Raw genomic sequence first — 24,089 nt, 5'->3', positions numbered from 1 at the left:
TTTGCTATTAATTACTGAATTGTAAGAAATATTTGAAAATATGTTAGTAGTTTATTCGGAAAATTTAAATAATTGTAAAAGGCTGGTGAATATATGCATTAACGTGATTTTAATTCTCTCAGAGATTTTAATCTCTAAGAAATCATTGTAAGAAATATTTGAAAATATGTTAGTAGTTTATTCGGAAAATTTAAATAATTGTAAAAGGCTGGTGAATATATGCATTAACGTGATTTTAATTCTCTCAGAGATTTTAATCTCTAAGAAATCATTGTAAGAAATATTTGAAAATATGTTAGTAGTTTATTCGGAAAATTTAAATGATTGTAAAAGGCTGGTGAATATATGCATTAACATGATTTTAATTCTCTCTCGATATATATAGTTTTTTTTTTACGTGTTAATGTATATATTTTCACGATAAAGAATGAGGATTAGCAACTGATTAAGTATTTATTTATTTATAATAAATACTTATAAATAAATCCTCTGTGAATATGCATATTGTATTACGTTACATCATGCAATTTTTTGGTTAAAATTCATATTGTGAATGATCTGCAAACATTCACTGTATTTGTAGAATTTTTACTGGATATAAGCAATTGTACTGAACACAGCTAAACAAATAAATAGATCAGCGATTATTTTTCTAAACCATTTTTTTTATTTCTTTGTCAGGAAATGACTGTTAAGGCGTATAAATAAATACGAAGGATTTCTTACAAGCTTTAAATTTATGAACTTGAATGAATTAAAATTTTTAACTGTAAATTTTACGGTTGTATTATTGACAAGTTTTTATCGCTAACTACAAATTTTTATTTTTATTGTTTCAAACTGTTCTTTTATTCCTTTAGTAGATTAGAAATGATGGTATATGATAATATTGTATATGTTCTGAGAAGAATTGCAACTCTTCCAGCAGTAGTTCAAGAGTCGAAACCCTTTCTCAAAGGAAAAGAACTTCTAGGTACAGGTTATGCTACTTTAGTAAAATATTATCCTATTTATTTTCCGTATCTCTTCCCTATTTTTACATAACAATTCTTATCATCAGTTTCTCAGTTCTGTTGTTTGTATCAAAATTCAGATTAAATTAATACAAGATGATCCGGATGGTAGAATTTGTCAAATACAATATCAAGTCGTAAGTTACCATCATTAATTTTAATGCTTTTGCAAACGGAACAATAATGGAAATATATTATTACTTGAATTACAGACCAAGAAGAAGGCAGGGAAGTGTTCGGAGCTTCCGCCCTGACTGCTTCTGAATTCTCACACAAAACGTGAAGATGTAGCAAATCGCTACCTTATATTATAATATCTTTACCAACAAAATAAGTAACTTCTTCTTTGTACCAAACAAGATCTACAATCCACTATTCGTTCTTATTTCCTTCCATTCTATCGAATATCAATTAAACACCCACGAGTCGTTCTCGAAGTCGATTTCATTCAGAAGTTCGTCTTTCGAGATTCGACGCTTCGATCTTTATGAAGAAAAGTGGCCGGATTTCCGCTGAACGTGATGAAGAGGACTGGTTTAATCTTAATTTCTGTAAAGTCGCGTGGACGTATAGGGTGCATGGTGGGACTGCCGCTATAAAATCCTGGGAAAATCGAGATACAGCTTCTTCAGTATTGTAAGCTACATGGAAACACTTGGAAGGTTCGCTAGTATTTGGGCGGTTCTGTTTTTCTGCGGCGTCCCGTTTTGCAGCTATGGAAACTTTCCTTCTAAAGATTTTGGTGAGACTAGACGAAAGATCTAAGACTATCTTTTTTTTTATCAATATTATTGTATCGTTATCAAAGAATCTATTTGTGATAGTTAGTAGTTTCTGTATCTTCTGTAGAAATTAGAAATTGTAATCAATTGTAATCTTTTTCTTCATAAGTAGAGATATATCTGGTTATAGAGAATTAAAGTGGCAGTTATTGCAGGAGAAAAATTGGACGTTCTGTCTAAGATAGTCAATTACATTCGCCAAAGGCCTCGTCAAATGAATGCCGATGTTACGTTATCTCTAACGATCGTCGAAGGTAAAGATTTGAAATCTACGAGTTTAACGAGTACTGAAACCTTAAACAAAATACCTCCGTTATTCTTTCGTACAGCTAACGCGGCTGCTATCTTTTTGCATGAAAATGCGCGACATCTTGTGGAGAAACATCGAAACATACTTCTGACGATTTTAAGATTATGCGATTCTACTCGACGAGATTTGTTAGATAAAGTCATTCCAGAGAACGAGGACGTCCAGTTATGTAAGAATATCACATTAAAAAAGAAGATACCGTGAAAACCTTTTTTATTATGTACAAAATTGAAGTCTTTTAATTGTAGTGCACGAAAGCATAAATTATCCAATTTTGTGGCTGAAAAAAATATCATGGCGCCGTGGCGCTCTAAAAAAGGGGAAGACCAATTTTAAATTAAATTATCGGGACATACGAGAACTGATAATGCAAGGACCGCCCAAGGAGGAAGAAAGCGATCGATGTCTCGCCGAAATTGTTCGGAACAAATTGAATTCCAGCAATAGAATTCCTGATTTGTGCGCGGAGATATTGGCAAATCGAGAATCTAGCAGAGGATACCCTCTTACACATAGATTGTTGATTGTTCAAATTGCTAAGATAGTCAGTGTCATTACCATATCTTTTCTTTCATGTGTCTTTCATCTTTAATCGAATTTCGTTTCTTTTTAGTTGAAATGCGATCGAGGCCTTCCATCTTCGGAATTAATACTATCTTACTGTTCCGCGATCCTCGAGGATCTGATCGATATCGAAACAGCTGGATTTCCTTATCAAACGCCAGATTTAACGATGGAACAAGGTAAAACGGAATACATATATATAAATTTGTTTTCTCGTCTAGTCCTACTCTTTTAGTAACGCGTCCTCCTTTATTTTGGAAGTTGTTCTATGCGGCATGGAAGGATTCCTGGAATTCACTGGCAAGCACTATGAACGATTAGTACTGCGTTGGTCTCGTCCCAGCGGTTGTTTCAGTTCGTTTGGATATAAATTTGCCAATAACGAGATACGCGTGTCGCGAAGAACCTCTAAGCAAACGGACTTTGGTTGCGATAGCCACGCTACTGGTTTAGCCGCTGCCACGCTTTCTTTATTTATTCGCGAGAATCTGGAAAACGCTCGCTGGTAAACGCTCGAACCGCCCGACGAATGATCGCCTGCATAACACGTACGCGGATACGGCGCATCGATAAAGGCGTAACGAACCAGAGAAGAATCTGGAAACGACGGAAAGGAAGATAACGAGACAAGGAAGAGGAAGAACAAGTTACAAACAAAAAATAATTTATTTCTCATAGTCCGTAACAATAGTTACAAATGATAGAATCTCTACATACGATGGAAAGACGAGTAGAATAGAGTAAAAGTGGGAGCAGAGGAAATAAATAGTCAGTCGTTAACCTTGCGTAGGAGAGACTGGTTCTCGCGGTGTGGTAACACGTATATTTTTGCATATGCTTAACATTTTCTTCATCCTTGAAAATGGAATCTATTCTCGTCCACGGCGGGCATCAGTCTCGCCTTTTTGATATCGCGTTCTGGCAAGCCGGCAGTGTCGGTTTCCTAGCAGAAAACGTGTCTCTCCCTCGCGATTTCTCTCGAAACCCGGGAGCTTGCACCCTCGAACGACGTCCGCTTTTCTCTTCAATATCCGATATATTCGATCGTATTAGTCGATTTTTCATGGGCTATATAGGTCATTGAAGCGAATTTTTTATTAGATTTTAAAACACCGAAGTTCCGACGAAACTTCAAAAACTTTCATATAACACACGTGATATAATTTTCTGTGGTAAGTATCAAAATACTATCACGTGCCATTATAAATATACGATGCACCGAGAATTTTAATATTTTACGTAAAAATAATTTTATTTTATAAAAAGTAAAATCTCGGAGTACTTCCTAAGCAAATCTCCCTTTTTATTGCTTTTTTGCTTTTATTTAAAGGAAAGAAAAATAAAGAGACGAACAATATAGGTAAAGCATATAGCCCGTAAATACAGCGAACCATCTTGAGAACTTCCAATTTCCTACGCAGAAGATTATTATCGTTCGAGGGAACATCCCGGTGTCATAAATATGTCCTAATCTACTGTCGACGATTAGTTTTGGTTTATAAACACGATTGCGTGGTTCTCGATAAATTCTCTATCGACAAAAAGGCGGTGCCTCGTGCTTTGGTGCGATTACGCTAATTGAACTTTAAGTAACTCCTTCCGAAGCAATTAGACCGTTCTTTCTTGCGATCGAAATCAATTTCTCGTCTGAAAGAAAGGACGGTACAATTTTTTCGCGAAAAGGAGACTTCTCGCTGCTTTTTTCTTTTTTTTTTTTCGTAAAATCACCGATTCGCTTCAAGGTCGCCGATAATTGTACGGCCTTCCGTACGGCCCCATTCTGCTGTTCAATTTATCGTATCTCAAATACTGGAAGTAACTGTACACTACCAACCACAAGTAGGCATAGATTACTGAAAAAATATTAAATATTCATTACAATTTCAAATAAATGGGCAGCTGGAATTTAAAAGTTGTCAGTACAACGTTTTTTAAAGAATGCTCGAGGCGTTAACATAACGAGTTTTTTAACATTTCGTAAATATCCTCGTAACTGTTGAATATGCCAAAGAAAATTGAAAAGAATTATAAATGTCAAGATTGTAGAATGCAAAGGTATTTATAATTCATTAGCTACTCACCGACAGCTATAAGGCCAATGACGAGCCATAGAATTCCATTTATTGCCGCGTGATTCACGAAGAACATTATGGATGTGTATAGGACACTCACTAACAAACCGACTGCTAACATCAAGCCCAGAATTACCCATGGTAGCATCATAAACGTGTTTTTCTATAAAAAAACAATTCTCTCACTTTTCCCTTCGCTTTCGATTTATACAATTAATTATATCGGACGAAACAGCATCGAGCGAATGACATCAGAAAAATTGAATACGATTTACGATTTTTGTAGAATCGATGGAGAAACGATTTTACCTTGATAGCGCCAACTATGAGCAGCATCGAGATCAAAATTGTCATGCACAAGTTTATCGCGAAGATGATTTTAACGATGCTCTGGTCCAGCACGTCGATCAGTATCGTCTTCCATTCGACGTTCAGAGTAAAGATCATAATCAACGAGATGATCGATAGAATCTAACAAGCAACGAAACGAATAATTTAACCCTATAGAAACGATTTTTTCGTTCAATTAAAATTACAAAATAGAATTACGAAATTACTAATTTTAGGTATTTCGTTCCGATAAGTACTTACGATGCCCAATATTCCGGTGAACAATGTTCCCGCTTTTAGCGAGTAACATCCGCAACACGACGTGAGTTGCATTCTGAAAAGGAACAGAACAATTTAAACTATATTTGCAAAGCAAAAGGACACAGAGCGTTCTTAATTATTATTCTATCGATTTGTTGTTTGCCGCAAATGTCGAGCAACCACTCTGATAGAATTTAGATCACGAGTAGAATTAGAATCTGACTGGTGCTCGCGTATTTTTAAAGCCGATTGATGAACCAATTTCTCGTTCTTGTTGTCTCGGTGCTTTTTTTTCGCGTAGCTGAATATTAAGAGATTTTATTCGAAAGTCGTGGAACGGAAGAAAAATTATGGATTTGAACGGTAAAAGGTGGGAATTTCGAAGTTTTTCTCCAATCAACCGCCGTTGAGTCACGCGGCATCGAGTCACGTAACAAATTTGGAGGATCACGACTCAAGGATTCAAGTTCCTCCAACAAGCTGCTTTTATCGAATTAAATGTCACAGAACGTTTCATTTTCCATTCTGCGAACAGTCGCGCCGTTCGGCATCGATTATAACGTTTGCATATCCACGTGGCGTGACCAACGCATTAACATCCGTGATATTACGTCGAACTTGACGCCGTATTATACTTCACCTTAGTCATTTTTATTTCAGTCTGAGCGTCACGTAGAAATTTCTAAATATTGCGCCCGTGTGAATGGGCACACTCGATAGTTGGTCGCATTGTCAAAACGCGGGACGACGATTTTTATCAAAACGCCGATGTATAGCGTACGCGAATCGTTGTACGAAATGTATCGCGAATTATAAATAAACGTAGAGTCGTAGCTGATTCTTGTTTCGAGTGTATCTGGCGTTCGATACAATTCAGCTTTGATGCTTTTTCTTTATTCCGCACTTTACCGAAGAGATGCCAACGTGAGAGAGAAGCGAAGTGAGCAAGAGGATTATGCGGCGGAACTTAATGGAAGGAGAACGACAGAAATGAGAGGAAAACGAAAAACACCAACGACGATGGTCACGATCTCTAACATGTGGCATTAAAACGACGAAGTTTAATTCGTGGCACGCCGAGAATAGAGGGAATATGGGTCATTGGCATAGGTGGCCAGATCTATTTTCGCTTGTTCGCCGGTTCGTCTCTTCGGCCTATCCGGTGCTGACCTTTCTTTTCGCGTTTGTTATTCCACCAGGCTGTCGTATCCGGCCGCCAGACCATAGGAAGCTTCTTCAGAACTACCCCGATCAAATAAATTACCAATATCTTTGAATTCTGTTCTTTCGTATTTCTTTAGCCCGATTAACGTTTCCTTGGAAATGAAATTAATTTTTTCTCTGAGAGGAAAAGATCAACCGTCAGTGTGGAAAATATTGGGAAAATTTCGTTCGTTAAATTCGTATTAGCATCGACAGAACCACCCGGTTTATCGTTACGTTTGTTTTTTAACTAAGAAGATGCGACACTGATGAATCGTAATTAACAAACGACGCTCGGTATCGTTTAAAAGAGCAAGAAAAGAAGTCGGGGAGACAGGAAAAGGAGATCGCCGTGAGATCGGTCGATACGAGTCATACGAGCGGCCGTGGCGGTCATGGCGAACACGAAGCATCGTCGAGGTCTGTCGGGCCCCATAAGGAAACGCTTCTCGATCCCTTGTTCCCGTATTTCCTCTGGTTCACCTCGTGCAAAAAGGAAACGCGTCGTCTATGAAGAACCAGTCGGTTGACATTGGCCACCGTTCGATTCCTCGCTCGCTCCGCTTCTGTCTCGGTTTCAGAACGCACGAATCCGTGATTTATTCGACCATTAAACGACACGGAACACGACCTGGCCGTCTCTGCGATCGATTCCTTCATCGACGATTCCTAGGACGCGTCCCAGGAACAATGGAACAGAGAACGAGATGGACGAGTTAATTCGATCTGGAAAATAGCTATAAGGACGGCTCGATAGAAGGAACGTTATCAGCAGAATAGATAAATAAATGAATTATACGAGTCTTTCAGGCGCTATTTCGATCGATTCCATTTTTTGCTAATTTCATAACGTTAGTACGCGAAGACCCGATTAAAGAAGACCTCGACCTGAATGGAACTTGGCGTGCTGTTCAAAGTCTTAGGCCTTTTATAACGCGTAATAACATAATTTCACGTTTCTTTCAATTCGTTTCATTCTATTTGTTTTAACTTAGCAATTGTACATTTTACTATGGTATAAAGAAGTGACAAATTTCAAATGAAATTTTAACACCTCCACGTGTAACGTGACTGCGGTCACGCGTTGACAGCAGCATCGAATTGACTCGTTACGTTTATTCTATCGTTGGATAAGTTTGTTCGAATAAGTTGAACGATTAAAACGGCGATTATGCGTTATCCGACGTAGCTTGGACGAAACTTTCGACGAAGAAGCTGTTTTCTTAATTCTCTAGCCAAGCTAAAAGTGCAAATCACCGATAAAGATTCGATCGAAACGTGTCGTAATTTTCCGTTTTATCTCGTTCGTAGATCGTAAAGAATAAAAAGAGAGAACGATTGGAAGAAACGCCAACGCGTAAATTCGTTAGCGGAATAATAACATTTGCACGCAACTATGCGCACAGTCTATAAACAGCGATGACACACGAAATAAGGTCGCGTGAGGTGAACCGAGCATTCTGTGAAAAAAGCAAAACTGTGGTAAAATCGCCATTATGCTCATTACTTGTTACCTCATCGCGACGCGATACCTCGACCTCGTTTATCGCTTTTAATTACATTCGTGCCATTACAAGTCCGTTTGGCGAAGGAAATGCAGAAGGAAACGATTACGGAAGATTAAATCGCGAATTCTGACGCTTGCATTGAGTGACTTTGTCGGTCTGTCCGTCGTATTCCTTGCAAAAAAACACGGTTGCATCATCGAGCGAGAGAGATCATGCTCGGCCTCGAGAGGCTGTTTTCAACGAGAAGGCGTTCGCTCGTGGATACGAAGGCGGGTTACAACGTTTCCTTTCAAGTACGATTTAGGAAATGTGGCTCACCGGTATCCGGTGTCTTTGATATTTAATTAAGAAAGAATGTTTTAATGATCGCCGTGTTAAGTCGAGGTTTGCTGAGTCAAGCGGCGACACCGCGTTGCTCTGAATTCGAAGCGTGTAAGAGTGGCGTCAGAAATTTTGCCAAAATACAGAAAGTGTATTAAAACAATGGACACGTTACGGAAGTTTACTTTATAAATCGGAGACACGAAAGGGGGTCGTAGGTGAAAAAGATACAGTTTATAAATAGAGATAACAACGAGAACAATATTAAGCAAATTCTTGGAATCGCTTTTCGCAATTCAGCCGTTCTCAGAGGTTACCTCGATTAACTTCGTAATTTCGAAAGTATAAAAGAGTGTCATATAGAAGAAATTGTCTTCAGTTATCTACCAAAGCGTACCTAATGCCGATCACGTTGAACGAACAGAAGACAAAATTGCGGTGGTGTGGAACGAGTGGGGTCCCCGTTAAATTTAGGCAGAGCACGCGTGCTAATCGACCGAAAAGAAATAGAAAACCACTTGATACGCGTGTTTACGCGGCGCCTACTCAATTATTCTTGACCCAGATACATTAATCGAAAGCGTGGAAAGGGCGCACCAGTTACTTAGCGGAGCTTCCTTTTCTTCGATCAGGGCGCTGTCCCTCCGTGAAACGGATATCAGAGGATCGATATCGCGCCAGCTTCTTATTCGCGGCTTCTTCGCGATAGAAAAATCGCGATACATAGAAATACAACGATAAAAAGTTTATTATGTAGGCGTTTACGCATTGGAACGTTACACAATGGACGTAACGACGGCGATTCGCATTTGAATGTCGTCGTTAGAATTTAACATTCAGATGTTTATCAAAGGTGCTTTATGTGTACAGCATCCACCGCGGCCTCCAAGTCAGGTGCAACGTCGTTCGCGGAATACCGATATCGTGTGTCGCGTGTCGATACCTTCGCAATCGTCTTCCGCGTTCGCCAAGGAAGCAAGAAAAATGATCGCCTTTCATGCTCGATGTTGCGTTCTAATTTCTTTAGTCACGAGAAGAACAGAAACGTTTCCTTCTCACGCGTCGTTACTAAATTCTTCGTTACTCGATTTCGATCGAACCGAATCTTTCGATGCTTAACCGGATCCTTCGATCAAGAATGAACGCGATCGATAAAAAACACATCGATTTCAGTTACGTCATTTTTAGTGGTAATAAATGCGAATAAAGGCCACAGGAGAAATGTCAACGACCCGATTCCTAAGTAACGAAATTCATTCTTTTGAGAAATTGGCAATTCGTACGACAAGTTGGCTCGGTCTTCGTCGATCAACAGGTTAAGAGCTTCACAAAATAGTTGACGAAGATCTTGTACTATTCGCATATTCATAATGCACGTCTGTATAGTTGGACAAGTTGCTGCGCACTTCGCATACGTGTTTTCATGGTTCACAGTCGCGAACGCTACTATTGGCCTCCTTTTACTTTTCTCTCGCCGCCGCCACCATCGTCCTGCTTCTTGACTACGATTTTCGTGGTCCATTCGCGAATCACTCCTCCGTTTGTTTCAGACCTCCGTTAAGCCACTCTATTTTTTCCCTCGTGTTTCACCAATATGTTTATTTCTTCAAGCTTCTCTGACTCACAACCGAGTTCCTTTTTCTTCCTTTGCTTTGGTCTTTATTTTCGTTGATAGTCTCGGACGATCAGAGTAGATAAGAAAATAGAAATGCAGATGGATAGAAGGGTTGTAAGTGTAGCGAGGCTCGAGGCGCTACGCTATTGTTTTAAGCTTATTCTTCGCTATCGATTGACTCGTCGAGTGACGAACTACGTACATCGATAAAATCGAGCGTCAGTATCGTTAACATAGGATTTAATAAAATAATATCGGCAGTAGATTCGTCAAATCCACTGAATGGATTTTGAATATTTTGTTCTGCATCGTTGAAATGCTTTTATCGAGATGGAAAACGTAATTATACATACATATTTATTTTCATTACACCATTTCAATTATAGTTATTTAGCAGTAACTACAGTATAAGACGTATGCAACATGTATTTATCGAAACATTACTATAAATTGATAGCGCTAACGTTAATATTATTTAATATTATATTATTGGAAAGCATACAGTTTAATATACTCTCGAATTAACGAAAAGAAAAAGAAAATACAAATTGGATAAACGAGGAATATAAAACACGACAGAAAAGGAGGCCGCGAGCGAATCGCGTTATGAAACGTTTCTGTTTTGAAAGAATGTTAAATACGCGGGAGTATCGAAAACAACGACGTGACATTCGCGTAGTTTGGATTATTTCAGTTATCAAAGTTCACGTGATTTTTTGCAACTTATTCTTCGATAATTAGACGAGTTGGTCGATAATGAGGAAAATTTTCAGAGATCTCAGCAGCTGCCAGTGGCGACTATAACCCGATGTAGATAAACTATACAGACTATGTCTGTCTGGACGGCGATAACGCGAAGGAACTCGTACGACAATACGGTAAATGGTTTTATAAAAACAAGCTTTTCCCGAGAATAGAGAGAACAGAGATACGTTTGAACCGGACGATGCTGCATCCAGGATGTTCGTCTCGATTTCAGTAATCCGAGCGTTACTTGTCTTTTGCAGACCTTTCGTTTTGTTCGGTAGAATTAAAACGTTTGCTTGCTGACGATGAAACTTAGATCAAGACGAGATTACAACGATATTTAAAAAAAAAAAAAAAAGAAGAAAAAAACACTGATTTCTCTTTGCTTCTATATTAATACGTTTTGGGGCGACGTTTCTATGTTGTGGATATTTTGGAAATTGTCAATGCGTTCGAAAGTTAATCTTTGCGATCTGCTCGTACATTACGAAAGGAAAAGGAAACTCGTTCAATTGTTCAACGCTGTCTTAACGTCTGTTTTCAGTGAATCACACGATTACATCGTGAATCACAAGATTACAATGTATCTTACAGTTGAAAACACAGGTGATATGAAAATGAAAAAATTCGAAAGTTTACCGGGTGTGTTTACCGTGGAGATTTGCTATCTCGACGAAGAATCGTGCCTTTTCCTAAGGCGAGAAGAATTTTGTGCGTTATTTGCACATGTTTCGCGGTCTATGCTAAACACAGGCCCGTAACAATTTTTGTCGCGGCAGCTCGCGTATTCGCCATACATTTTCATCGTACGAGCAAATTGAAGAAATCGCTCACTTGGCCGATTATACAATTCGCCGCGATTATCGTCAATTACCACGGTGATGGGTAGTTTTCGCTTATCGTACGAGCTTGTCTGTCCTTCGTTCGAGTTTTTGGTGGAACTTTTACGAGCTAACGAATTGCTCCTTTGTAAATAATTTTTACGAAATTTAAAAACACGTTTCTACGACGATAGCAAAAATTATCGAGTGTGCATCGTAAAACGTTGCAACCTTGAAACTTGAACGTTGTATTTCTTTTGATTTTATAATCGTCTGTTGTCATTTGTTCACTTATTTGTTTACGCCAAAGGGAAAAGAACTTGTTCGTTAAGAAATATAAACTTTTCAGTAATATATTAAGAAGGAAAGAAATTATCGAGCAAAAAGGAGAAATAAGTAACGAAACGATTATTATAATAAATTGTTTTCCAAGGATTTAAATAACGCGGCGGTAGCTCAGGATCGAGTTACGTTTGTTAAAAGTATTACACCGCTTCAAGCGCTTTTAATTACCACTCGAGGTTATCAAACATCGACTAAAAACTGCTCGCGTTCGGTACGTCACTTTCCGCCACCTACGATCCTCAGCTTCCTACTTTCTTCCCCCGCAACTGTCGCTTTCAAACCCTTTCACACATTTACAAATCTTCTCGTATTACTCACTTACAGAACGAGAAGAACCTAACTCAAATCTACGACGCTAAAGAGAGCTTCGTGCGTGATCACTTTTATCCGGAATCATCTCCTCGAACTTCAACTTCCGTTCACCAAAAAGATCGAAATCAACCCAAACTTTTCACCTTCACTTCTCGCTCGTCTCTCGTTACGTGTCTTCTTCCTCTCTATACATTTGAATTCCCCTTCTTCCTGCTTTTTACACGTCGTCAACGTGCAACCATCTCGACGTTATAAAAAACGCCGATGACAAACGAATTTTCACCGACTGTCTCGTTTAAAAATTAAGAAAAGAAAGAACGAAACGCTCGTTCGATTTACTCACTTTTGAAAGATCGCTGTTCTCTCGAGAGGATCGAACGCGCGAGTTCCGAAAGGAAGACCGGAAGAAAGGTACGTCGGGGCGAATGAGGAAGAAAGTCGGGTGCCGCGAGGCGCAACGAAATTACGCTTAGGTCCAGCGCGGTCCGCTCGCAATAGGAGATGGTCAGAAACTGTGCCAAGAACAGTACGCGCGCCGCCGCGGCAGACCGCGAAGTTGTACACCTACGACGCATATACCTACATCTACACCGGTGGCTAACCAACACAACATCGCGCCGCGGCCGATCGCCGATCGGTTTCTCTCCTCTTCGCTTCACCCCGTGCCAACCGATCGCCGTCACGTGCAGTTTTCTTTTTTTCTTTTCTTTCCACGGAAATGACAAACGTGGGTAAAACGTAGCGAGCGAAGAATCGCGAATCGAAGCTGCGATCGTGCAACATTTGGATAAGTTGATAAGGGTGGTCGATCGGTGGGTACGGGAACAGCGAAGAAGAGAGAATCGTGCGAGGGAAAAAACGTTTTAGCAGAATGGTTGGAAGTTCGTGGAGGAGGTTGGGGGATTTGAAAGTTTGAAGATTACTAAATTTGAAAGTTGGAATGTTATAGGAAGGTATAACGATTTATCTAAGGGTGCAGAGAAATGGAAAATCGGCGACGCTTAATTGAACGATTAAGCGATCAGTAAAGAGATGTCAGGGGCAAACAGGAACTGTATTTAATTAAGTATATTAAGCTTGTTGAGTGATACAATAAGAGAGCGGGGTAAAAGGTCGGTGGAATTGAATGAACCTCGTTTGGGAACGCTGTCCGAGTTAAATCAATATTCGGATTGACAAACTCGGAATTGACAAGATTTCGCGGTGTATTCCATGTCTTAATGCTAGAACGTTTTAGTCAAGACTTTGTCCTTGTGATTATTTTCTCTTTTAAACAGACGAAAGCTGACTTAGATACTTTTCGAGGGAAAATTATATCTTTAAAGTACGATTGTTTATTCGTTAGAAATGAATAATACTTGCGAGTCGACGAAAAAATTTCACTTATCACGAAATATTTGTCGTTCAAAAAACATCGTGCCACTTGTAAAACGCAAATATAAGCTAATCAGTACGAATATAAGAAACGAAATAAATAAAATTCAAGCGATAGACGTTCTATTTCTTGCAAATGATAAACGGAACAATATTTCTCGCAAAATCGGACGTCTTCGAACCGGAGAAACGAAAAGAGTGGTATCTTCGAACAACGATATCGGCATGAACGTCTATTCTTGCAACGCCGTTTCTCTTCATAAAAAAAGGAAAGAGAAAACGAAAAAAAGAAAAAAGGAATCTCAACGATTGTTTTTTTACAAAAAGCAAAATAAAAGAAGCCTCACTCTTTTGGAAAAAAAAAAGAATCTTCTCCGGTAGTTCCTTAAAAATAAGAAAAAGTTCATACGAGACTAAAATCCGTTGATATCGCGAAAAAAATAAAAAAGAAAAAGAACCTGAAAATTACGGAAAGATCGAGACGGACGTTTTTTAATCAACTGCATCCGCTCTCTTTGTCCGATATAATCGATTCGTTCGAAGCGATTACGAACTCTTCCATCGAGGAATCGTTGAGATCTACAATAGAGGTGGCGTTCCTCGACGTTTCGGAAGCTCTCGTGTACGTGGAATCGAAACTGTCGGTCGTTTCCAAAATTTGAGGCGAACTCGAGGACTCGTTTTGTTCCATGGACGCCTTACTTTTCTCGACCTCTTGTTTCGAAAAAATGATCCCTTCGGCATCTGTTTGATCAACCACAGAGCGTTCTTCCTTTTCTTCTTCCTTCTTGCTCGACTGCTCGCAATCTTCTTTCTGAATTTCGGAAGTAGATGTTCTCGACTTTGCTCCACAGCTGCTTGTTCGAAGTTTTTCCGCATTTAACATTTCTTCTTTTTCTTCTATTAGCACCTTTGCATATAGATTCATCTGTGCCTCGAGTAATTTGGTTTCATCGTCACGCGTTGATAGAGACTTCGATGAATCGGAGTCATCGTCTTCTCTGTATCTGAAGGTCTCGATTTCTTCTTCCGCCAGGCGCAATTCTAACGAATCTTCTTTAAGTTTATTCGGTTCAACGATGAACGGAGGTTCGCTCGTACGAATATCAAGCTTGCTAATGCTGGTACTCCCAATCGTGTCAGTCGATCGGGAAGCCGAGTGTATTTGTGAGTTTGAACGCACTCGGACATTTTCAGAATTAATTTCCGCTGCTTCTTCTTGCAATTCTGTCTTTTCTAAAATTCGTTCCCTTAGCGACACAGATTCTCCAACATCGTTTTCGAGTTCAATCGAGTCCAAATATAATTCCGAATCGTATTTGGTGAATTGAGAAATTTCTATCGTTTCAAGATCGACGATTCTCTCGAACGAGTCATTTTCCTCCTGTTCCGTTTCTTCATATTTTTCTTCCTTCGTTTCCTCCATCAGCGTCGAATTTTCAAAGAACGTGGTCGTCGAAGTTGGCGTTGTGTGAATCTCGAAAGGTTTCAAGGCCGACGTGGACGTTGAAATTTGTCTAAACGAGAAGATCTTCCGGTAGTAGTATCCGAGATAAAAACAGGAGATGGCCAGTAGAAATGTGAAGATGGTGTATAAGGATAACTTTTCCTTCAGCTCCACGTTTCCCTCTCCATCAATTTCGAAATCTGACTCTTCGTTCCCATCGATCTTATTCGATTTTATTTTTTCAAGAGACTCGTCTTCGTCGCGTTCGAACGTTTCTTCGCGAATCGATCTTTGCATCTTTTCATTCGCTTCGCTCTCGAATTCGATCAGTTGAATATTCTGATCGGCCTTGTCGATTTCTTTCCAACTTACATTTCCATATTCCTCGACTCTTGTATCTAGCGTGTCTTCTTCGGTAACTTGATACGTAACATCTACTTTGTTTTGCTTTGTCGTTATTTTTTCGTCGACCTCTTCGACATCTTCGATCGTAGTAATTTGTTCAACCGCTTCGTCTTTGTCGCTTCCTTCCATCTCCCCGCTGTCGATACTTTCTTCAACTTTGATTTCTTCTTCCGTGTCAGTCTTGTCCAATATTTCGTAGGTTTGATTTAAATTTTGTCTACGGAATTGCACAGGTTCCGAACGTTTCAGTATGTATTTCTTCAAATTGCTCATAAATTTCGTGACGACCTCGTCTAAAGATGCATCCTCCGAACAAGTAGTTATTCTTTCTTCGTTTAACATACTATCAGCAGCGTTGTAGTCGCTGACGCTCACGATTGGCCTTGAGGGAAACGCTGTAAACATCGTTCCTTGAATCTTCTGCAACATCTTGAAGTATTCGCTTCTTAACGTCGTTTCTTCATCTTCGTCCTCTTCCTCCATTTCCTCCGTACCAGTTTCTTCAATTTTATCATTACCTTCTTCGTATTTGTCATCCGTTAAAGAGAACAAATTTATTTTACTCGGTTCTGCCTGTTCAAGCACTACGTGAAGTTCTTCCGGCTCTTCGTCAGAGGTAGCCAAATCGTCACCTATCACGTCGCTTAATTTGACTACAATAGGAAACTTCATGTCCGTGAAAATATCTTCCTTGATGAATCTTAAGCAATCCTCTTTAATGAATTTTAATATTCTTCTGTCCTCTATCGGCCATTCTTCCATCTCTTCATCCTTTTCTTCGTCCTCCTCGTCGATCTCGAACTCTATCCGATCCTCGTCATCGTCAACTGGCTCGGGAAGAATCTCCAGTACGCCGGAAAGGTTTTCCAGATTGAGTCCGCGGAAGTTCAAGTTCCTCAGGAACCGAGTCACTTGGATTACAACATCGTTTAACCCAAGTCTATTGGCGGCTGGATGTTCGACTTCGTCCTCGAGATCTTCCATAGACTCCACTTCGAAACTGATAGGCAAACCTTCTTGATCCATGGTAGTGATACATAGATCGTAAAGAGAACCTGTGTGACTTTCTTCCTCTTCTAAAGTTTGAAGTGGTCGAATGGTAGCTAAGATGGTGTGCTCGAACATGGAAAGATTCGTCGAATATCTATCCGACTGAAAAATAAAATCGTCTATCGATGACTCTGACTGTCTGTTATTTAAAATGTCGTCCACTGTTTGGATTTCTCCGGGTAAATCGAAAGTAGAGTCTACAGATCGATGGGAAAACATGTTGTACAGCTTTCTGATGGTCTCTTCGTCTACGATGTCCCATACAGGAGTGTTGTTTTCTCTCGGGGCGTTCGAATTACTTAGAATGACGCCGTCAGCCACGTAATTCGTGTTGATGTTCCTTGTGAAATCCGATGAATTCGTGAATATTCTTCTTGAAGTTATTCCAGGTTCATTCTGTGATACTTCGGAGCTATACCTTCGAATTTCATCGGCTATTCCATCGGTTTGAAGACTTTCTTTTTCGTCATCGATAGATTCTGGAAGATATTCTGCAAGACTATCGTCCGAGACCGCAGAATCTTTGATTTCTTCTTCTTTATTTGCTTCGATCGCGTGTTTTTGATAGCCCTCCGTCTCTGATACTAGTTTAACTTCCTTTTCGAGGTCCTCCGTTACTAATATCGATCCAAATTCCTGTTTTTGGTCTTCAGCTTTCAGTATCGACTCAGTTTCGTTTCGTTGGTCTTCCGTTTCCAACGTCGGTTCAACTTCCTTTTCGTGGTTTGTTACTTCCAATATTGCTTCAGCTTTCTTTGGCTGGACCTCCGTTTCCGATACTGGCACAACTTCTTTCTCGACATTCTCAGCTTCAAATGCATCTTTCTCTTTAGAATTCTCGAGTTTGAGCGTCGTTGCTTCGAATTGGGTCGTCTGAGTGTTCGCATCATCTAGAAAAAGCTAGTACTTGCTTAATCTCCTCCAATGAAATGTCTTCAAGGTTTTTTAATGTACAGGTTACGAGAAGTATTTACACATACATGGTAGAATCACGTTAGAAAGGAATTTAGAAATTTTGAAACAATTCTTACCTCGCTTCTGAGAATATGATTCATCCTGTCGCTCGATGATGCTGGAAGACCAGGACGAAGCAACGTCTTGAGTTGCCGTAGGCTTAATCAACGTCGCTAAGTCTCCAACTTGCGCACCAAAGTCTTTGCCATCCACAAAAGTCGAGGTCACCTTGTCGTGATCGCTCTGAACGAAAGATACGGCGATATTCGTACGACTTTGAGAGTCGCGAGAATCAAGCTCAGTCAGTCGATCCGTGTTAAAAGACTCTGCAGAAATTTTTAAGCGACTCCTGACATCCTCTTTAGCAGGTGTCCTCTCTAAATCGCGACCTTTTTGCACACCTTCCAACTTCTTCATCGAAACTATCGAAACGTTTTCCTCGTCCATCGACTTCTTCGGTTTACTGTACTTTGTGTGTTGCTTCCTGGTGTCCGTCTCACCAAGGGTCTGCTTGCTCTTCTTCGCGTCTTGCTTCACCTGTTCAGCATGCGATTTACCAAAGTTATTCAACACCTTGTCCGTGACCTTATTAGCATTGGATAACTTCGAACAGGAGTATTTTTCATGTGGAACATCGAAGAATCTTGCAGGCGCGGCGAATTGCGTTTTATTGTCCATAAATGGAAGATTCGACAGTGGTTCCGTTTCCGTGGTTGCGTCTGTTAACAAGTTCTCTTTGTCGAAGCAGTCGTTGTACGTCGTTTCCACGTTTCGAGGAATATTTTTCTTATAACGTTCCAGGTTGTTCTTCCTCGGATAACCTCGATTCTTTAGGCTTTCAGGAGCCGTGGCCAAGTTTCTTCCTGAAAGCAGCTTCTTCTTAGCTTCCAATTCCTTCTTGTCCTTCAGCAACGTGACTTCGTTGTATGCTTTTAGAGCCTTCATCTCCCGAGCTTCCTGTTCTTCCAGCGACTCCATTCTCCTCTTCCATTTGAATTTCTTCGAACCGTGGCTCGATTGCTTATCAGCTGGCCTCTTGGATGGTTCTAAAAGTTCCTTAAACGGCGACGTCTTCTTCGTATTAGCGACACTGGAGGCGTCAGGCTGCGCAGAAGGCTCGTTCTTGGCCTTTTTAGGATACACCGGAGGTTTCCTGCGATAGACCATCGAATCGAACATCGATGGGCGCACAACCTGCGAGAAAGGAATCGTGCCGAAAGTCTCTACTTTGCATTTCGTTGTGCATCTCTTATTCTCGCTCCTCTTGTCCAACTTCGATTCTGTCAAAATCGAGTATTTGTTGTCCTTCTGGCACGTTTTACAATCGCAGACGCTTCTGTCGGATACAGATTTCGTTAAGCCAGCTGCTTTCCTCTGATTGTCGTTAAGTTTCGTCGGTTTTTGACGTATAGGAGGCTTGCCATGGTCTTTTCCAACCAAGTTCTGCGATTCGATCTTACGTTCGTGAAGATTCGCGATCGGAGAAGCGCTTCTCGATTGTTCTTTCAGGCATTTACGCTTTAAGAACATCTTCCTGTGTTTCTCACTGAGATTCGAGGTTCTTGGCAGATCTTGATGGTCGTCGTTGTCACTTTGCGTGTGGGCGTTCTTCGTGAAGCTTGAGATACCAGGCTTATGAATATCGCTTAATACGGAAATGTCGTCGTCGAGGGATTGCATGTTCTCTGGCACGATTTCAGAAGCGACATGCTCGTCGGTTTCCTTGGAGGAGGTAGATGCTGAGATCTCGTACCTGATGGAGGCAATAGAAACATTTTAGAAGAAGGTCGTCTATTCGAAGGTATCTAGTCGTTCGAGTCGTCTATTAAGAAACAATTTTGTGTCTTACCAATTTTACGTAACGCGTTCACTGTGCAACGATCAAGCTTAATTTGAAAACTTTTGCTTACCTCTTCGTTGTGTCGAAATGGGTAATAGGTAAACCAACGATTCCCAAGTCTTGCGACGCCGACGATGGATAATGTTGATCGTTCTGTTTTAAGAAAGTAGATGGTATTGACACGTTTTGGTTAGGCTGACCAGGGAATATACTCCATTTCTTCTTCTCCAATTGCTGAAGCATACACTGCAGCTCCGAGTTATTGGCGAAGTCCTTTTCATAACAGCCGTCGAAAACCTTCATAGAGTCTTTGACGAACCTTGGAATATTAGCGTCGCCGAATGAATATTCAGGTGCATTTACTTTTAATACGTTTTTCTTGGTTTTCTTCGGCTTGCCAGGACTCAAGCTGCTCCTCTGCGCGGAACTTACGTCTAAAAAAAAAAAAAAGAAAACACATAGAATTACTTGTCAGACCAGAGATTTCTTCGATAGAAATGAAAATTCTAAATAGAGTTGTAAAAGTATAACGACGCGTACCGTCGTCGATGGCGGTCGTAGGAACCATAATCTTTAATATTTCATTTTCATTCTTCAATTTGCTTCCACTTTCATCAGATTGGACGGTCCTCAAGGTTTCCAAATTGGTCATCACGTTCCGGGCCACGCTCAAATCTTTCACAATGTCCGATAAATTTTGAATGCCAATGGACGTGTTACACTGTCCTACGTACAATTTCCGAAAGACACTCGATTCGCTCTCCGAAATCTTTAAAATATCCTGCTTGGGTTTATCGTCTAACATCAAACTTCCATTTTCCAACTTTTGGTCGTCCTTTTTAACATCCCTTAATATGTTCAGATCATTTTGTAACAATTCCCGTATCAAAAGTAAACTGTTATTCGTCGTAGTTTCTGTCTTTTGATTCTGACTCTGATCAACGTCGTTGGCGTCGTCCAAGCACGAGTGATAGATCGTCGATTTCGAGCTATCAAAGTCGCTCTTCTCCGCGCTTCTCGTCATCTTGCTGTCGTCGATACTTTTGTTAGGCGTGGAAGTCGCCATCGTGCCGCCGTTCGCGAAACAATACTCCTCTGCGTTCGCTTTGTACAAATACTCGTCCACGATGCAATTGCAGTTGAACAGAGCTTGCAGTTTCACAGGACTGCTACTTTTCTCTACGCTTTGTCTCGCGTGTCTCGAATGCGAGAGATTCGACTGAGACGAGTCCTGTTTTCTCGATAAAGAGTCACTCTGATTCGAGTCCTCCGCACGATCCGATGGATACAGTTTCATTTGCTTCGCGCAACTCCTTTCCAAGCAGTCTGCTGCTACTCTCTTCATTCCAGATGAACTTCGTTGCTCCACCGATGGATTTGTCTTCTCCGAATATATAGATCGATCATCTAGCGGCTGTTCGAGAAGGACGTTCATCGAGGACGTAGGTGGATTGCTCTAAATTAACATTTAGAGTCTTATGTATAAGGTGATTTGTTTTAAATATACGTATAATTACTATGAACGATGGTTCCATCGAATACTCAGATTCCTTGATATAACGAATAATTTACTGTTAAAAAATATTCTTATGGCCTGTGTGAAACATATTACTTGTACGAATTTATCCTGTAACTTCTACGTATATCGGGAAAATACGACTATGAAAGTTACATCAAGAATCATAGAGGCTGTTCAGATTGCGACAAACGTGGTTAAGCCACCTTTTTAAGATTTCACAGGGATTATGCAAAACGCTTGATGAGAGTTATCGAAAGATCATTCGGTAGCGTTCCAAGGTCGGAAGATTATTCGATATTTCATCGATTTCAACGGAAGATATTTTCAACGAGAGCTATTTTACTGAAAGTAATAAAAGAAAAAAAGAAAGAAGCAAGCTACCAAAACTTACCAAAATGATATCCGTCGTAACTTTATCCTCCGTAGTTTCACTCGTCGTCAGCTCGTTCTCCTTACCTTCCATCGCAGTAGTTTCATCCTCCTTGCATCCATATATCGCGACTTGCTCCTCCACGCGTGCATTCATTACAATTTCGTCCTGCTTGCGTTCATCCATCGGAGTTTCATCCTCCTTACGTTCGTCCGTCGTAACTTCATCTTCGCGATCCTTCGTTCGTCCGTCTTTCACCTTCCGCAAATCTTTCAGCGTGTTGAAATCGTATTTATCGAAGAAGTATAGAGACATATTTTTGGTGGTGCTTGTTAGCGAATTGTCCTCCAATTCCGTCAACTTTTTATGAATTTCCCTTTCTTTGATCCTGGTACGCGCATCGGCGACGTCTTGATCGGTCAGCCCGAGAATCCTCATGGTTTTCTGGGCTGGCGTTAAATTGGGATCGTCGATGATCCGCGAGATGGTGTCGTGCGTCTCGTAGGTCTCGTAGCTTTCGCAGGATAACAAAGTCGTCAAAGACCGCGTCCTGTACTTTGAATCAGCCAACTTTATGTACAAACGACCAACGATTAGGTTCGAGTCGCTTCTCATTCTCTTCAGTTTTCGCATCTTTTCCATGTGACACTGTTCAAGGAACAGACAGGAATTGGAATACCAGACGTAGCTGAAAATGACTGACAAACGAAATGGCGATTGGATGACATGTCTGAAAGTGGGAATCTATGGATAAGCTTTCTTTCGATCGTTCCGCGTAGCAAGGTATTTCGAGAAATCGACACGAGCAAGTATTTTACTGCAGCATTTACTTACTCAGAGGGACGACCTTTACGAGGACGAATTCGAAGAAAATAGTCAAGGAGAATCTCTTGTCGTACCAAAGCAGAAGGCCAACGGCTATCACGATTACTTCCAACACGACGTTTTTAAAAAAGCTAAGGATTAGCCAAGGTAAGAGGAGGTTCGGCTGCGTTGATGTTAATATGGGATAAAGGTTGATCATATAGGAGAACGTGTATAGGTGGGCGATTACGATTCGCGTGATTACGATCCATGATAGAACTATATCGGTTGAGAGAAAATAATATCGAATTAGTAAGATTGGCGTTGTCGACGTTGATTTCGTCGGTGCTCTAACCAGTTTTGATTGTATCCTCGCCAATAATGTCGAAAATACGTGTTCCTTGCGATAAGGACAAGTTCCAAATTTGTTCGAGCTTGTTGCTCCATTTAATGGGACTCCAATCTAGTGTGCTATTAACCTTCGAAAGACACCGTCTGATGAAAATATATTCTCTTTGACAATTTCTTTATCGAGGAAATTGAAGCTATGAATTGTCATCGGTGGATCCAAGTCGTCGTCGTCGTCCGTATTTGGAAAATTTAATACACAAACATATCGAGTACACTGAGGAATCTATAAACGGTTACTTCGAAAGTGAAATTTGAGACAGTGATTAGGTTTAATAGACGCATTTCTTTCGATATAATTTTTTGAATAAAGTGACCAAACGTAGCCTAATAAGTTTACTCGATGGTTTTCCGCGATAGCGCGAGTTTGATCTTTTTAAAAAACAAATTTGCTAAAACAAACTCACAAATCTTCGAAAAATCTTTTCTAAAAAAAAAAAAAAAAAGAAAAAAGAGAAAAATAATTGTCTAACGGTGTTAAAAAGGTTTATATCTAGGCAATGTTCATAAGGAGAGCTAATAATATTAATAACGAATCGAAGAAGATGAAAAGAAAAGAACTGATTCTGACTATCGAAACGTTGATTGGTGGGCACGTGCTGTTTTAGAATTCATGGCTTCAGTTGTCGCTCGTTGCGTACCGATGAGTCTTTTTTCTCGAGAAATAGAATCAAAGGTTATACAGGTTAGGTCGATAGGATACAAGGAAATGTTTAGGAAAAAAGGAAGAAAAGAAAACAATGAAAGAAACGAAAGAATAAAAAGATTCTTACCAAGCCCAAGATGTTCATTATTAATCGTTCGGTTCGTCTGGAAATACCAAGGAAACGTCCGAGGAAGCTAGGCATTAGGAACGCAAAACTGTCGAAGGAGCCGGAGGACCAGCAGCGAGTCGTCGATTCCACGAGAGCCGATCATCGTCGACTCCGTTCTCTGATCTAAGAGTTCTTGATCACCGAAACCTCCGTTCTGAGGATCACCAGGGAATTTTTAAGGGGCTTCGTTCGCTTAACGTCACGTTAATTTTGACGCATTCGGATTTTCCAGTGGAATTCCGTAGCCGAACGATTTCGAGGTAACAATTGACGAGAGCGAGTTCTCGATGACAAATGAAGGAGAGTATGGTGGGTTAAGAGGGGCAAAGAGTTAAAGAAGCTTTTTAGCGATTCAGTTTGGACGATCAGCATTATTGTCAATATCGTTTTTGGTATTTAAGGTTCTCAGCGTTACCATATGCGTAAAAAGGATACTGTAGATTCTAACTAAATCGTCTGATCAATGTAATATATTATAGATAAAATAATGTTGAAATATCGAAAAAAATATTGATCGTCCGAACGTTTCTTTACGATTACTGGTTCGATCATAGCGACGACCACGTGAATTTTCTTTAAAAACAGAATAGATTTAGAAAGTAGAAGTATAATTAGGATATTTGCTGATACGTGATAGAAATTGAACGTTTTTCGATACTTCTGTTTTTCTGATAATATCACTGTAAGTCTGTTATTTTATTCGAACTATATATGCTTTATAATATAAGATATTAAATAAAGTTTTGAACATTTAATATTTTGTTAATTGAACATCGGTTAAAAATAATTATGCTCTTAATTTATAATAGTTATACAGTTTGACTATAATAGTACAATTATTTTCATCATAAAATGGTATTGAATATAAATTAATACAGTTGTAAATCAAAAAGTAGTAT

General features: G+C 40.0%; 3 protein-coding genes across 4 annotated transcripts; 1 reads left to right on the top strand and 2 right to left on the bottom strand.

The window, feature by feature from the left end:
- Window positions 1–1,451: 1,451 nt before the first annotated feature.
- On the top strand, window positions 1,452–4,198 carry LOC117230226. Of its 2 annotated transcripts, XM_033487407.1 has the most exons (6): window positions 1,453–1,755; window positions 1,951–2,049; window positions 2,125–2,274; window positions 2,354–2,649; window positions 2,719–2,848; window positions 2,931–4,198. In XM_033487407.1, the coding sequence occupies exons 1-6, from the start codon at window positions 1,659–1,661 to the stop codon at window positions 3,176–3,178; spliced, it is 1,020 nt and encodes a 339-aa protein (XP_033343298.1). In that variant the 5' UTR covers window positions 1,453–1,658; the 3' UTR covers window positions 3,179–4,198. The 2 variants fall into 2 exon arrangements, with proteins under 2 accessions (XP_033343296.1, XP_033343298.1); XM_033487405.1 differs by having other exon boundaries at window positions 1,452–1,755; window positions 1,951–2,274.
- On the bottom strand, window positions 3,317–12,776 carry LOC117230228. Its single transcript, XM_033487409.1, has 5 exons — window positions 12,548–12,776; window positions 5,333–5,405; window positions 5,051–5,212; window positions 4,751–4,904; window positions 3,317–4,522 (listed from the first exon to the last, which is right to left on the bottom strand). Exons 2-5 carry the CDS (start codon window positions 5,402–5,404, stop codon window positions 4,407–4,409), a joined length of 504 nt encoding a protein of 167 aa, XP_033343300.1. The 5' UTR covers window position 5,405; window positions 12,548–12,776; the 3' UTR covers window positions 3,317–4,406.
- Window positions 12,777–14,071: 1,295 nt separating this feature from the next.
- LOC117230231 lies at window positions 14,072–23,456 on the bottom strand. Its single transcript, XM_033487411.1, has 8 exons — window positions 23,149–23,456; window positions 22,323–22,446; window positions 21,998–22,246; window positions 21,185–21,861; window positions 19,815–20,730; window positions 19,345–19,708; window positions 17,512–19,187; window positions 14,072–17,370 (listed from the first exon to the last, which is right to left on the bottom strand). Exons 1-8 carry the CDS (start codon window positions 23,221–23,223, stop codon window positions 14,075–14,077), a joined length of 7,377 nt encoding a protein of 2,458 aa, XP_033343302.1. The 5' UTR covers window positions 23,224–23,456; the 3' UTR covers window positions 14,072–14,074.
- Between the last annotated feature and the right edge of the window lie 633 nt (window positions 23,457–24,089).

Source organism: Bombus vosnesenskii, unplaced genomic scaffold, assembly GCF_011952255.1.
Source record: "Bombus vosnesenskii isolate JDL3184/JDL3185 unplaced genomic scaffold, Bvos_JDL3184-5_v1.1 scf7180000013266, whole genome shotgun sequence".
NCBI lineage: Eukaryota > Metazoa > Arthropoda > Insecta > Hymenoptera > Apidae > Bombus > Bombus vosnesenskii.
This window is presented reverse-complemented; position numbering and strand designations above follow the sequence as displayed.